This window comes from Thecamonas trahens, assembly GCF_000142905.1.
Source record: "Thecamonas trahens ATCC 50062 unplaced genomic scaffold supercont1.40, whole genome shotgun sequence".
NCBI lineage: Eukaryota > Apusomonadida > Apusomonadidae > Thecamonas > Thecamonas trahens.
Window position 1 is genome coordinate 68,575 of NW_013657640.1, and position 14,922 is coordinate 83,496.

At 63.3% G+C, this 14,922-nt stretch overlaps 5 protein-coding genes across 6 annotated transcripts in view; all 5 read right to left on the reverse strand.

Annotated features, from left to right (window-relative positions):
• AMSG_08333 (carrier protein) overlaps window positions 1–408 on the reverse strand; it is a 1,718-nt gene extending 1,310 nt beyond the window's left edge. Inside the window, exon 1 of the mRNA XM_013899955.1 lies at window positions 324–408. Coding sequence (XP_013755409.1) covers window positions 324–378 — 55 coding nt within the window. The 5' untranslated portion in view covers window positions 379–408. The remainder of the gene's footprint in view (window positions 1–323) is intronic.
• Window positions 409–544: 136 nt separating this feature from the next.
• AMSG_08334 (disintegrin) lies at window positions 545–7,653 on the reverse strand. Its single transcript, XM_013899956.1, has 2 exons — window positions 4,408–7,653; window positions 545–3,749 (listed from the first exon to the last, which is right to left on the reverse strand). The coding sequence occupies exons 1-2, from the start codon at window positions 7,527–7,529 to the stop codon at window positions 599–601; spliced, it is 6,273 nt and encodes a 2,090-aa protein (XP_013755410.1). The 5' UTR covers window positions 7,530–7,653; the 3' UTR covers window positions 545–598.
• Window positions 7,654–8,250: 597 nt separating this feature from the next.
• AMSG_08335 lies at window positions 8,251–10,492 on the reverse strand (the record flags this gene model as incomplete). Of its 2 annotated transcripts, none has more annotated exons than XM_013899958.1 (2): window positions 8,251–9,644; window positions 10,225–10,492. In XM_013899958.1, 2 exons carry the CDS (start codon window positions 10,469–10,471, stop codon window positions 8,251–8,253), a joined length of 1,641 nt encoding a protein of 546 aa, XP_013755412.1. The 2 variants fall into 2 exon arrangements, with proteins under 2 accessions (XP_013755412.1, XP_013755411.1); XM_013899957.1 differs by lacking the exon at window positions 10,225–10,492 and adding an exon at window positions 9,715–9,998.
• Window positions 10,493–10,727: 235 nt separating this feature from the next.
• AMSG_08336 (uncharacterized protein) lies at window positions 10,728–13,102 on the reverse strand (the record flags this gene model as incomplete). Its single annotated transcript, XM_013899959.1, has 2 exons — window positions 10,728–12,449; window positions 12,494–13,102. 2 exons carry the CDS (start codon window positions 13,100–13,102, stop codon window positions 10,779–10,781), a joined length of 2,280 nt encoding a protein of 759 aa, XP_013755413.1. The 3' UTR covers window positions 10,728–10,778.
• Window positions 13,103–13,472: 370 nt separating this feature from the next.
• AMSG_08337 (glutathione peroxidase) lies at window positions 13,473–14,906 on the reverse strand. Its single transcript, XM_013899960.1, has 2 exons — window positions 14,853–14,906; window positions 13,473–14,769 (listed from the first exon to the last, which is right to left on the reverse strand). The coding sequence occupies exons 1-2, from the start codon at window positions 14,895–14,897 to the stop codon at window positions 13,549–13,551; spliced, it is 1,266 nt and encodes a 421-aa protein (XP_013755414.1). The 5' UTR covers window positions 14,898–14,906; the 3' UTR covers window positions 13,473–13,548.
• Between the last annotated feature and the right edge of the window lie 16 nt (window positions 14,907–14,922).

A 14,922-nucleotide genomic window follows, 5' to 3' on the forward strand; every position in this document is an offset into this window, starting at 1 on the left:
GTTTCCTGTTACAGGAGGTGGCGATTCACTATAAGCGCCGCATAGTCCTTTTGATTATAGGGCCACCAATTTCATCAGACGCTGTCCAAAGGCATCAAGTGCAAAAAACCCTCCCTGGGGAAGACGCAACCGGGGAGGGGGAGGGGAGCGGGGATGTGACGGTGGTGCCAGTGGCAGGCCACCGCCAGCCACCGCCTCCCCCCCCCTTTCCCCCCTCCCCTCTTTCTCCTTGGCAGGCCTCCACTACCACCACCGCCATACACCCTCTCTGACATGGGTGTGGTAGAGGGGAGGGAGAGGGGGAGGGGATGGTAAGGACGTACTCTCGGTGGTGGCAAAGGCCACAGGTGCAAAGGGGGAGGTAGGGGCGGTCGCCATAGCTCGGTTCAGAGGGGGGGTGCGGTGGGGTTAGGTGGCTGTCGGTGGTGCGAGTGGGAGGGTCAGTCGGTTGTGTGGCGTGGCGTGGCGTGATGGTGGCGTGAACGATTATTTGTCACTCAAAGCGCCCACTCGATGGCTGACCGACGTGAGGCCATTCGTTCTTCATCGCGATAGGTTTACCAGTGGTTGGGTGGTGTGGTGGTGAGGGGCAAGGGCTTCAACGCTTGCTCTTGGCTTGGACAGGCTGCCGCAGGATGGCAGTCCGCTTGGCAGGCGTTCCAACAAAGGCGAGGATGACCGCGAGCTGGTTGAGGAGCGAAAAGGCCGACGTCAGCTGCGCTTCGGTCTCGCTCGTCTTGCTAGCGCCCGCTTCAGCTGCCGCCTCGCCAGATGCCGTCGCCTCGTCACAGCTGTCACCGTCGACCGCGTCTACATCGACTTTGCCGGCCAACCGGTCGTTTCCGAGCAGCGAGAGCTCGATGCCGTCGACCGAATCGGCGTGGCCTAGTGAGGGCGCGGGCGGCAGCGCTGCGGCTGCCGGGGCCGCATTTGCAGGCGGCCCATCGCCTCCGCTGATGTTGATGTCGAGCGGCGGGTGGCGGGCGAGGACGTCGCGGAACGCGCCTTCTGCAACAGAGTTGGCAGCAACCACAAAGCCGGCGGTAACCCCCAGTGCGGCCGAGGTGACTTTGTCAGGAAGTGGGGCAGTAGCGAGGACCGACCCAGCCTGCGGCGGCGACGGCGCCGCCACCAGATCGTCGATGTACTGGTCAAGCGCAGGCGCGTTGGCCTCGAGGAATTCGTTGAGCGGGATCATGTACGGCTCCTTGCCGCCAAACATGACCTTGTTGGCCAGGTTCTGCAGCACCTTGGACAGCAACGTTAGCTGCCGCCGGATCGCTGGCTCGGGCGGGTGCGGGAGAAAGCCTACCGACTCGGGCGCAGCAACGGAGGAGCAGAAGAAGCGCAGAAAAAGAAAGCCAGAGACGCCGCGCGCAGCGCCGACCGGTCCAAACCGAGCCCCGACGCTGGCGTGTAGCGTCTGGCAAATGGCCACCATTCCGGGCGGCATTTCGCGCCGCCCCCGCACAATCGACGACAGCACCTTTTGCGCAAGCGCAGAGACCTCGTACCGTGACACAGCCACGTCCTCGGTTCCGCTCCCGCGCGTTGCGTCCAGTTCCATTGCCTTGCCCTCGTCGGCGCCCGCGAGCTTGTAGTACAGCGTCACGACGTGGACGCCGACCACCTGCCACAGGTACTCGAGGCCCACCATCCGCGCGTACGCCTGCATCAGCTTGGTCGCCGCCGAGTTGGTCCTGAACAACGTGCCCTCGTCCGCCGCCGCTGCCACCTCGACTCGGATGCGAGAGAGAACAAGCCCGAGACCCGAGCCGGACTGTGAGCCAGCGTAGCTGTACAGCATCGCCTTGCACGCATGGTCGAGATCGCCGACCGAGAGCGAGTCAAACAGGGCATGCGCCAGTGCAAACTCGCCGCCGCGTGCGTCGGCCACAAAGAGCGGGCCAAGCGCCGCTGCGTTGGCCACTAGCGATGCCGTCGTCGGCTCCATCTCAGCCGTCGCATACCCGTAGAACCGGAACGGCTCCAGGTCGGGCATCTCCAGCCGTGCTGCCTCGGCTCTCCGGCGCCGGACCACAATTGCGGCGGCCACTCCAGCCGCAATGCATCCGAGCAACACAAGAACGCCCACCACAGAAGCTCCGGCCACCGCACCCGAGTTGGATTTCGGCGGCGCGGCCACAACCCGCGCCTCGCAGCTCGCGGCAGGCTCAAAGCTGTCATCCTTCTCAGTACACCCTGGATCCATGCCGCTGCACACCAGGGGAACATCACATGGTGAGTCTTGCTTGCACACCTGTCCCGAGACAACAAGATTGTCGACGGGGCAGCTGAACGCGCCAGCCGTGCAAAACTCGGCCACATCGCACGGGCCGGCCGCAGGGCGGCACTCGGTCGACGCAGGCTTGAGCGTCCGTGCCGGGCACATCGCGGACACGCCGCTGCACCGCGCCTCGTTCTCGCACTCGCCGCGGGCTGCCGCACACACCGTGCCAAACGGTAGGACAACGTCGATCGGGCAGAGCGCAGAGAGCCCGTTGCACTCTTCGGCCAGGTCGCAGCTGGTGTTCGCCGGTCGACACACCGTCCCTGCCGGTGCCAGCGTAAAAGCCGGGCACTCGGGTCCGATGCCGGTGCAGAACGCGTCTGTTGCGCATACCGATGGCGCTGTCGCACAAAGCTTGGTGTCCGGCTCAAACGAGTCTGACGGACACGTCGGCGATACGCCGTCGCAGCTCTCTTCCACGTCGCAGCGACCACGCGATGCGCGGCAGACCGAGGTGCGCATAACCCGCGGTGGACAGTTGGGCCCGCTGCCGGTGCAGACCGACGGGAACGAGCACTCGCTCCCCGCCTCGCACATCGTGCCACTTGCCACAAACTTGTCGGTCGGACACTTGGTCGATACCCCGTCGCACGTCTCGGCTACATCACACGTGTCTGCTGCCGCCCGACAGACCGTGCCGGCAGCCGCAAGTCCAGGCGGTGGACAGGTGATCGAGCTCCCGTTGCAGACTCCAGGTGTGGCGCAAACGTCGTCAGCGGCGAGCGAGGTGCAGACAGAAAGCGCGGGGAGGAAGTCGTCCTGTGGGCAATCGGTTGCGTCGCCGGGACAGAGCTCGGCAGCGTCGCAGGGTCCGGCCTTGACGCGGCAGATCGCAGTGGCAGGCGCAAACAGGCACGAACTGGTACAACACGCGCTCGTCTCGTCACAGTTCTCGCCAATGTCGACGATCCCGTTTCCGCAGCCGACGTATTGCAGATCGATAGTCCCGCTCCAAGTAGTGCCGCCGTCCATCGAGACCTCGACGCTGCTCTTCCACATCGAGCCTGCGCTCGCGCCCACTAGAGCAGGATCCGGTGCCGTGCACACCACCGAGCTCCCATCCGCGGCCACGCTTACAGCTGCCGCCTCGGACGCGCCTCCACCGAACCGGCAGCGGATCTCCTGAGACGCCGCGTCGGGCGAGGTCTGCAATCCTGAGCCAATAACCCGAAACTGCTCGCCGCTCGTCACCGCTGCAGGGACATGACCCGATACCACCGCGTTCATGCTATAGTACACCGTCATCGTCGGCCCAGTCGAGCCGCCGTGCCGGATTTTGAGAACCGCACCCGAGTCGGTGCCTGACACCGCCAACGCCCATCCAAAGTTGGGCGAGGCAAGGTCGTCAGGCGTGAGTGAGGCCAAGCCCCACGTATCGGTCGGCCCACCGTAGGTGATGGACCCAAACGATGAGGGCCAGTTATCGGTATTGGCTTTGTTGACACCAGCTTCTGTACCACTTGCGCCCAACAGCCTCACTCGAGCATCACTCCAGGTTCCAGATGATCGCTCTCTGAGATAGGTCAGAGATATGCCATCGATAACTGCGGTAGTTGGCAGCGCAAACTTGGCGTTGAAGCACCTCAGCACTTCTGAACTGGCATCACTGCCTGTATTCTCAAAGTTATCATTGTCCGAGGGCAAAAGTTTGGTCCATCGACGTGACGATGTCGAGCCATCAGCCGAAGAAGAGCAAATCTCAGTGCCTGTCCGCCAATTCCGCACTTGAGAGTAGCTCTGTCCCTCCACCACCGCCACCTCCGCCAGCAAAATCGCCACTATAGTAGAGAGCAAGCAGAGCAGGGTGACTCGGAGTGTCACAGCGCCAGCCGCATGAAACCGCAACGTCATTCTGGAATTGAGAGGGGGGGAGGAGGGAGGGAGGGAGGGGAGGAGTGAGGTATGCTCTGTCCTCCGGCCAGTCTCCCCGCCCCCCGGGCTCCCGTTCCGTGTGCCTGACCGCACGCGAGCCTTTGGCACCCCCCTTCTGGGGGAAAAAAAAAGGAGAGAGAAGGGGGAAAGGGGGGAAGGGGGGAGGGAGGATGTGTTTGTGTTTGCCATGGACAACGCGAGTGGGAGTAGGCAGGGATGTGGCTCGGCTTGGTTGCTGCTGTCACGATGTGAGCAGATCCTTGAGGCGCACCGGCTCTGGGAGGAATGCGAGACACTGCGCAAGCTGCTCGGCAAACGACGCGGCTGTCGGTTCGGTCGGGGGCGTGGGATGGCTGGAGGCAGCAGCCTTAGCGGGCTCGGTGGCGGCAGGCTCAGCTCCGGCGGGCTCGGGGGTGGCAGGCTCAGCGGTAGCAGGCTCAGCGGCGGTAGGCTCAGCGGCAGCTTCAACATCAGCGAGGCCGTGGCCGGCGATGGGAGGAATGTGATCCAGCTGGGCCATGAGCGCTGGCTTGGACTGGGCGTACGTATCGGTGAGGGTGTGGACGACGCCGGCGGCGACCTGGAGCGCCTTGTCTGGCGGTGGAGGCGCGATGACAGCCGAGCCGGTGTCGATGCGACGGGCGAGGACTGCGCCGACGTAGGCATCGACGTTACCCAGGTTGGAGAGAACAAAGTCGTTGAACTGCGACATGTGCGGCTCTTTGCCGCCAAACTCGACCTTGTTGGCCACGTTCTGGAGGATCTTAGCAACAACGACCAGCGACTTGCGGGTGGTGGGCTGGACGAGCGGCGTCATGCCCATTGCCGACGGCATCGAGACCGCCGGGCAGAGTGCGCGCAGGAAGACAAAGGCGAGGACGGACTTGGTTGCTGGATCGTCACCAAACTTGGCACGGACAAGTCCGTAGAGAGCCTGCAGGATCTGGACCATGCCGTTAGGCATCGCCTCGACCGCCGCCAGCGACGCCGACAGCATCTTCTGCGCAAGTGCCATGGCGGCGTACTTCACCACGCCGATCTCGAGCGCGTCGTCGAGATCGCCGTCGCCGTGCTGGCGGACGTCAAGCGACTCGACCTCGACAACGGCGTCGGTTGCGCGTGCATCCCCCTCGTTGTCACGGACAAAGATGGCAACCAGCTCGCCGACCGACGCCCACACAAACTCAAGGCCCACCGCACGGGTGTAGGCTTGCCACAGTTTGGACGCAGCAGAGTTGGCCCGGAGCAGGGAACCGGTGTCCTGTGCAGCGGCAACCTCGACTGACAGCGCATCAATGACAACAGCCTCGGCAAAGCCGGGCGCCATGTACAGATACAGCATCGCCCGCAGGAGGCGGTCACGGTCGGCAAAGTCCGAGACCTCGACAAGACTCCGCGCGAGGGCAAACCGGTCCTCGCCACGCTCAACTTCGCCATCGCCTTCAAAGACAACGCCCAACAGCAGCGCGGCGCACGCCCGTGCCCGAGTAAGCGCCGACATGTTGCTCGTGGCAAAGTTGTAGTAGCGGAACGGTGCAAAGTCCGGCATAGTGATGTGGCGCGCTGCGCGCCGCCGCCACATCACATACGCCAGCACGGCCACAACAAGTAGACCCAGAAAGGCGAGGGCGCCCATGGTCGAGGCGGCAGCCACAGCAGCTTTGGACTTGTCAGTCCGCGGCTTCTGCACTGTGCTACTCAGGCACGAGTCGGGAATTGGCGTGGATGTGTTGGTACACGCCGAGCTTTCCCCACTGCACACCAGCGACGGCTCACACGGCAACGCACCGGCAGCCCGGCACTCAAAGCCGGCCGGGTGCAGCTCGTCGATGGGACAAGTCGGCGCCGTACCCGAGCATGTCTCTGGTGCATCACATGGCTGGCTAGAGGCCCGGCAGACAACGTCGGTACCCAGCAGCTGGTTTGCCGGGCAGCCGCTCGACGCGCCATCACAGACCGAGTTGGCCACGCACGGGAACGAGCTCGATGAGCACACGGTGCCGGCGGCAAGCTTGGCATCTTCTGGGCAGTTGGCCGACACGCCATCGCAGGCCTCGGCCGGGTCACATGGCCCGCCCGACGCCCGGCACTCGATGCCTGCAGACTGCGGCAGGTTGGCAGGGCACGCAGGGCCTGCGCCAGAGCAAACAGAGTCCTGTTCACATGGTCCGGATGCAGCCGAGCATAGGGTGTCCTTGGGCAGAAACCCATCGATGGGGCAGGAGCCGGAAACGCAAGTCTCCGGCACGTCGCAGTGCGGGCCTGATGCCGGCACACCTCGGCAGAGCGTGCCATCGGGGAAGGAAACCGAGGCCGGGCAGGACTTGGCGACTCCATCACACGTCGCGTTGTATGCGCACGACGACTGCGGTCGACAAAGCTCACCAGAGGCCTTGACGGCATCGCTCGGGCACGTGTCCGACACGCCGGTGCAAAACTCGGGCTGATCGCAGCTGTCGCTTGCTGGGCGACAGACAAACGTTGCCGGCTGGAAGCCAGACGGAGGACAGATCTTGGCCACGCCGTCGCACGTCGACTTTTTGGCGCATGGTTGGCTAGCGCTGCCGCACTCGGTGCCTGCGGCGAGTGTGACATCGGGGGGGCATGCCGGCGTGATGCCATCGCACTGCTCGGCCGCGTCACACAGATCGGCGGCGACGCGGCAGACGGTGCTAGCAGCCCGCAGCATGCACGTGCCGACGTCACAGCACAAGCCTGACTCGCACTGCTCGCCAGCTTCAACCACATTGTTGCCGCATCCTTTGTAGACAATCGAGAACGACTCGGACGTCGTGTCCGGCACCGGTGAGATCGTACCGGGGCTGGAGCTATCCGAGAGCCCGACGCTGATCGAGTAGCGCCAGACAGTGGGAACCGGCTGGCTGGGAACGACAAAGTGGATCTCCGAAGAGCTCACAACAGTGACCAGTGCTGGCGTCGGTGACGCTGGTGTGGCCGTGTACGCCGTCGTTCCGGCCAACACCACCATATCGCCCGTCGGGCGTGGTTCAAACCCGGTGCCGATGATGGTAACCACGGTGCCAGCATCAACCATGGTTGGCGAGACGTCCGTGACCGTCACCGTGATCGAAGTGTGGACAAAGACATCAGCACGGAAGAGAAACGTCTTGCTTCCGCCCGAAACGCTGCGCGAGGCAAAGCCGACGCCAAACTGGCTTCGACGGATGGCGGTGGCCGTCAGCGCTGCTCCCCAACTATCAAACTTCCCACCGTACGACGCCAGGCCGTAGTCCATACTTCCTGAAGATCCCAGGTAGCGTGGATACGAGACGACGGTGTTTCTCTTGTCGACGCCCAGCTGGCCCGTGACAGTGTCATACAACACAATGGCATCGTCAACCGACATCGCAGACGTGTCCTCGATCGTTCTGTACCAATCAACAGAAACGCCATCAATGGTCCTTGAGGGTGGCAGCGACGAATCAAAGCCAAGATCATGCTGGACAAAGAGCCTTGACACGCCATTGCTTGAAGTCTCCGCATAGCTCCCAGAAGACGAAGACGGCACGCTTCCGCTGCCCGACCACGACACGCCTGATCCGGTGACAAAGGCACTACCACTGCTTGATTGATACACCTCACGAACAACGAGACCAGAACAGCAAGTCGGCATACTTGAAACAATCGTCATCGTCACCATCGCAATCATCATCATCGTCATCGTCATCGTCATCGATGACTCTCCACGAGTCATCACCTTTCCAGGCTGCGCCTCACAGGTCCGCCACCACCAAGTCGAAATGGCAGACACTTTCGAAACAACATAAGCAACCGCACGAAAGGGGGGGGGGGAGGGGGAGGGAGGGAGGGGGTGGATGAGGGAGGGCGTGCTTCTATGTTTGCTTGCAGGTGCTTGCAGGCTTCGGCGGCAACAGCGAGACAACAAAAGTGGAGTGGGTGGAGATTGGCCCGAGAAAAAGAAAAAAGCAGTGCTACCGCAAAAAAACGGAACGGGGCGGTGTGCGGTGTGTGGTGTGCGGTGTACTGTGGCCATGGCTGTGGCGATTGTCCCTCAGTTGTTGCCTCTTCTGCCGATTTAATCGGAGCCTTTGGCTTGGGTCTCAAAGCTAGAGATCAGCCCAGCGCCAGTCGGAGAGGCCAGCGCCAAAGGAGGCGCGCCAGTTGCGGCGGGACATGGACTGGCGACGGGCACGCTCCGAGTCGAGGTACTCTTGCCACTTTTCGACAGTGAGCGACTGGAAGGCCGAGACGAGCGGATTGAGCTCGACTGAGTTCTTTGTGGCGTGGAGGTCGTTGCACGCCTGCTCCTCCTCGAGTGCGTAGAGGTCCTGCTTGAGGACAGGGACGAGGTAGAGCTTGTGGATGCCGGCGACGATGGGCGGGCGGATCCAGTTGGGGATGTCGATAGGCCCAGCCTTCATCTCCTTCCATGTAAAGATGTAGAAGGTGCGGGTGCGCTTCTCGTCGATGGGGAGGAGGAAGCAGATGTGGGCGTACTTGTTGGCCAGGTCGGAGCGCTGGTACGGGTACTGGTACTCGAGGACGATGGTATCCTGGCCGGTGTTGGTGCCGAGGATCTTGGCGCCCGGCGAGGAGGCCATGTCGGTGAGGTACTCAACGCGGACGGTGTCGCCGATGCGGGCGGTCGACTTGAGGTGAGGCCAGACAAAGGGACGGTACTTGCGGTGGAGGAAGGCATGCATAAAGTCGCAGTTGTTGTCGACAATGAGCGTCCAGTGAGCGTTGACCGAGAGGTCGACAATCTGGTGGGCCAGAGCCGGGTTCTCCACCAGATGCGGGATGGACGGCAGCGGAACCGAGTCGGCCAGCGCCGGGTCACCTGGAAAGACAAAGATGAGGCCGTACTTGACGGCGATGGGGTAGGTGCGGACGGAGATCTTGGGCAGGTTCGGGCCCGAGACGCACGGCGCGCCGTCGACAGTCTCGCCGGGCGTGGGATCGACAGGCATGCTCTCCTTGCGGAATGCGTCCGGGATCTCGTGCGCGATCTTGACGACCTTGCCGTGCTCGTCGTATGCCCAGCCATGGTAGCAGCACGCAAGCGTCTCGCCCTCGACAAAGCCGGCCGAGAGGCGGAGCTGGCGGTGGGCGCAGCGGTCCTCGATGGCATGCAGCTTGCCGTTGGCGTCGCGCCAGATGGCGATCGAGGTCTTCCAGAACACGGCGGCCACCACCTCTTCGTTCTTCACATTGGCGTCAACCTCGACGGCGTACCAGAAGTTACCCGACGGGCCGGCGAGCCGTGCCTTGGCCCGCTTGGGCAGACCGGGCGTCGAGAACCTGAGCGACTCGGCCAGAGGCGACTCAATGTCTTCTCCAGGCACGCCGCCCTTGCCGCCCTTGCCGCCCGTCGCACACACATGGACGCCCGTCGTCAAGCACTGCTGCCGCACCGGGCACGGACCGCAATGGCCGGCTGTTCCAGGAGCTGCGCTCGGGTCGACCTCGGACAGATCCTCCAGGTCCACCAGCGGCGGGCCTGTGCATGGTCCGAGACGAGCCGAGAGTCGGAGTAGTTGGTTGACCACATGAGTCGTCGTCGCACACACCACCATATCGAGTAGCGGAAGATGAGGGAGTGAGTAGGGCGAGGTAGGAGAGCAGAGCCATCATCATCATCACTATGGTCGTCATCATGGTCGTCATGGTCACCATCATGGTCGTCATCATGGTCGTCATCATGGCCGTCATGGTCACCATCATGGTCGTCATCATGGTCATCATGGTCACCATCATGGTGGTCATCATGGCCGTCATGGTCACCATCATGGTCATCATCATGGTCATCATCATCACCCCCATCATCATCACCCCCATCATCATCATCCCCATCCACCCCACCCCCACCCCCACCCCCACCCCTTATCATCATCATCATCCTCATCATCATCATCATCATCATCATCATCCTTATCATCCTCATCGATTGATAAAAATTGTCCGATGCCATCACCAGTCGAATGGCAGCTGACCAACGATGGTGGGTGATCAGAGACGGCAGCAGCCAGAGGGGGGGGGGGGGGGGGCTGGTACGGGGGAATGCAAACAGTGAGACATACCAGAAGAAGAGGCCGAGGTTGGTGAAGGGTGGACACCATGGGGTGTGGGTGTGGAGGGGCCAGGTTGGTCGAGGGTGGCGGTAGGAGCAGCACTGGTGGTGGCGGTGGCGGGGGTGGCGGTAACACTTGCAGCAGCGGCGGAGGCAAGGTGACGACGGGTATGACGATGGAGAACAGCAAGGGGAGGTGACGACTCGGGGGCAAGCTGTTGAAGCAACTTGAACGTCCGCGCCTTGGCAGAGCTCATCTCTCTCTCTCTCCTCCCAAAGTGCTGGCAAAGTGCAGTGCTAGCAACAAAGACCTCCTGTTCCTGCTCAACACGGAAGTCCGCCATTGCCAAAAGGTGCTTTGCACTGGTTCACAAACTCGGCCCAACGCGGCAAATCGCACACGTGGCACGACCCAACCTGACCCGGTTGGCCGACTACCATTTGGCAGCCATGCACATCGCATGGCAACCTCAATCGCCCCGCCAATTCCATAGATTTACAGAGGGGGGGGGGGGGGGGTGCAAGAGGCTGCCGTTCGCAAGGTTCACGTCCATGGTCATACTCTCATTCCTGTGACTGCGACGGGTCGAGGAGCTGTGATATGGGTCCGAGCGAGGCGGTGCGCGGAAGCGAGGCCGGCGGCGATGGCGCGCCGGTCCACTCCATGGGGACGCGAGCCTCGATAAGTGAGTTGTTGCGAGCGAGAACTGGTCCGCCCATGCCGCTGCCAACACCCGAGGTGGCGCGCGGTGATGGCGGCGGCGAGTCGAGCGCGAGCGGCGGCGGAGGCGGCGGCGCGGGCGCCGACGGCAACGAGTCGTCGGGCGAGGGCGAGGACGGATCGGGGGTGAGCTTGGCGAGCGTCTGCGAGAGCGTCTCCATCTTCTCCTGTGACGGGAACTTGGTGACAACCTGCTGGCGGCCGACGACTCTACCGCGGATCTGCCCTCGGAAGATCGACGACGCCGGCTGGAAGCCACGGCCGGTCCCGAGCTCCAGTGCCGAGTCCGAGTCGAGCAACTCGAGCCGCTCGCCGTGGAACATGACTGAGCCGGACGGGCTCGGCTCGTCGAGGTAGTCGTCGTGGGTGTCGTCGTCGAGGCACGACCGTGCAGGCCGACCACCAGCCACCGATGAAAGCGCCGCCAACGACGATGCCGCGGTGCCGGTCAGCACCTTGCGTCGCTTCATCGACGGAACCGTGCCGACCTCGATGGCCAGTACGTTGTCGTCGACGCGGAGAACTGATGACGGCGTGTTGGCCGCAGGCATGAGCGTCGGCCCGGGCGGCGACGGCGGCTTGGAGCTCGCCGACGACGCCGCTGGAGACACCTTGGGGCTCGCGCCGACTACCCCGCCGGACATCACCGCCGCTGCTGCTGCCTGCATCGACTGCGACTGCGAAATGGCCTCGGAAAAGACCTCGAGCGACGCCGTGTCCTGCGACGCCGACGCTGCTCGCTTACGCTTGCGCGACTGCGACCGTCCGGGCGAGCGGGCGAGCGCAATCAGCGCCTCGTGGACCGCCGAAGACTCGAGCATCGACGACGACGAGGCCGAGCCACCGCCGTCGAGGCGCGGATTGGCCAGCAAGTCTTCCGACGAGAGCGAGGCTCGCGAGTCGGACGCCGAGCCCTCATTGGCGGCGCCCGACCTGGAACTCCGCGAACTGCGCCGGCCAGTACGGACCCGTCGCCGCCGGACCCGCCGCTTGCCCGACCCGACAGCGCTCTCCGGCTCGAGGCCGGATGCCTCGGGCAGCGCCGCGATCTTGGACACCACACCTCCGCCGGCAGCGCTGTTGAGCGACGGCCGCTGCAGGACGACTCGCAGCTGGGTGCGCTTGGTCTTGTCCGACGGCGCCGAGGACTTGACCCTCTTGCTAGGCACGACCTTGGTGCTTCCCGCCAGCGACTTGGTCCGGGCGCTCGCTTTCTTGAACGCTGCCGTGCCCTTGGCCGGCTTGGACTCGTCGGCCGCCTTGGCCGCTCCCGACGACGCCGACATCTTCTCAGCCAGCGCCTTGGCGCGGCGCTTGCGCCGCTTCTGCGCCGACGCGACGGCAGCCACAATCGTGGCCGGGTTGGGCTCGGGCAGGCCTGCGGCGCGGGCCTCAAGGGTGACCTGGGTGGCATGCGCAGCACGCATGGCACGCTCGCGGGCCTTGACAAACGCCTTTTCGCCCTTGACCGCCTCAACTCGGGCAAGGTACTCGATGCGCTCCTTCTCGACCAGCTTGGGATCGTCAAAGTGGGTGCGGGAGACGAGGGGGTGAGGACCTTGGACTTTTTGAGGGTCAGCGACTCGCGGTTCGACTCGTCGACCTCGAGGCAGTGAAAGATGGCGTACTCGGGGTTCGAGTCGCCGTCAGCAGCGAGCCAGATCTTGCGAAAGACGTACTTGCGGTCCTGCCGCCGGCGATACTGGACACTCAGCTGGTCGTCAAGAACCTGCTTTGCGCCACGCGGGGCGATCCATTCAAAGTGCTTCTCGCGGCCCATGCGACGAAAGCGCGGCAAGCCGCCCTTGAAGAACACAATGTGGCGGGCGTAGCTCTCAAAGTGGCAGGCGCCAGCACCGGCCGACTTGAGCTCGTCGCGCTCAAAGGTGGGAAAGCAGGCAGTCTTGGGCCCGCCCCGCTTTTTGTCCATCAACAGCTCGAGATAGAGTCTGTAGTCGAGGAAGCAGTTTGTCTGCGGATCGACGTAGAGAACGCCATCCGGCGGCCGGGAGATCACGATGGAGAACGGGGTTTCCGCCACGGCCTTCTTCTTCCTCTTCTTCCTCTTGCTCGCTCCGCTTGCCGCCCGAGCCTTGCTTGCGCCTGCTCCACGCCCTTTGGGCCCACTTGCGGCTTCACTTCGCCTGCTTGTGGTAGCCGTGCTCATGGTCCTGGCTTCTTCCGAGCGGCCGCAGTGGCAAAGACTCGGTGGCGGTCGGCAGTGGCCGGTGGGTGTGGGTGGGTGGCCGGTGGCCGGTGGGTGGCGGCGGCGACGGCGCCGAGTGGCCAAAAAAAGGTCGCGAACCGGCGGGAGGGGAGACCAGCTAAACCGACGTGGCGTCTGGTGTCTGCCCGTCACACAACAGCTAGTGGCCTCTGACGCCCAACAGTAGGCTTCTGCTGTTGCTCAGAGAGCTGGTTGCCTATCAACCCCGCCCCCGGACGAGCCGTGCCTGCCCTTAACCCCCGTCTGACACTCGAAACCGACCAAACGCCAAAACTGCGACCTTTTTTCGCTTGGCCGCCCAAATCCGAGGGGGGGGGGGGGGCAGCAGTCAAAACAACTTAGATCGTTTGGTTTGATAGCGCCGTGCTGCGAGGAAGCAGCCGAGGCTAGACCTCGAGGAGGAGATCTTGGAGGAGCGGGATCATGGATGATGGGGTGCGAGTGTGGCTGAACCGCTTGATGAGCTCACCGGTGCGGCTGAAGACGATCATGGTCCACGGTGCCTTGAACGCCTTGCCTACCATCGACGACGCCTTGTCCTTGATCCAGGCAAAGAGCGGATGCGCATCCGAGCCATTGACGGCGGCAGCCTGGAGGAGCTGAAAGGTGACCCCATACGAATTGGCAATGGACCGGATCTCGGCCGCCGAGCTCGGCTCGGCCGCGTCAAATTCGCCGGTCGAAGGGACGCCGAGGACAATCAGGCCCTGTTCGCTGTACAGCTCGTGGATAGCTTGCAGCTGGAGGAAGCGTGACTCGGCGAGCTTGGACCGCGTCCCGATGTTGGTCACAATGACCACTTTGCCGTGGAGGGCGGAAAAGTCGTAGGCGTCGCCATCGAGAGTGGTCATCTCGAACTGGTACAGGCTCAGCGGCGATGACGACGGCGCTCCGGCCTGCGGCATGCACAGGTGGTAGAAGAGCGGCTCGTCCTTGATCGGGTGGCCGCGGACAACGTGCTCAAACACCTCGGCCTTTTCCATCCGCACCGCCAAGCCAAGCGCAGCCTCGCGCGAGCACCCAAGCTCAGCCGCCAGCCAGTCGACAAGCTCCGAGCCGAGGAAGCACTGCTTGTAGGTGCGAAGCCGGTACTTGCGGTCCTTGATCTCCACCGGTGGGCGCACAGCGTCGCCGACACCAGCCGCTCCATCATCTGGAGCGTCATCAGCGTCGTCGTCATCAACACCATCAGCATCGTCGGAAAAGACATCCGGATTGATGCCGAGGGCGCGGATGGCAAGGTCGATGACTTCAAAGTCGGAGATGTCGTCCACATCGGCCGGCTTGTCTGCACCTGGCACCGGCACACCATCTCCAGCATCGGTCGAGTCATCGCAAAAGACGTAGAAGAGGGTAGCATCCCGAAACGGCTTGTCCTTGTCAACCACATGGCGGACAAGACCTGCGTCGACGAGTTCCTGTCCCACCAAGGTGGCCTTGGCCCGAGCATCGCTATGACGAAACTCCAGAATGTTGTAGAAGGCCAGGATCCAGTCAACCATCTCTGATCCCACAAAGCATTGTCTATACTGCCGCAGGCGCCATCTCCGGTCACGGATCTCCACGCCAAGTGCCGGTTCGCGGGCAAAGGCCACTATGTTCTCAATCTGGAGGGAGGTGGGGGGTGAGGTTGAAGGAGTGGGATGGGGGGAGGGGGGGGGCGGGGGGGGGCGTGGGGACGTGTGCTTACTTCATGGGGTGGAACAGGGTACGGTAAGTTGGAGAGGTCGACCATGGTGTGTGTCTTCTTGTCGTGGAAC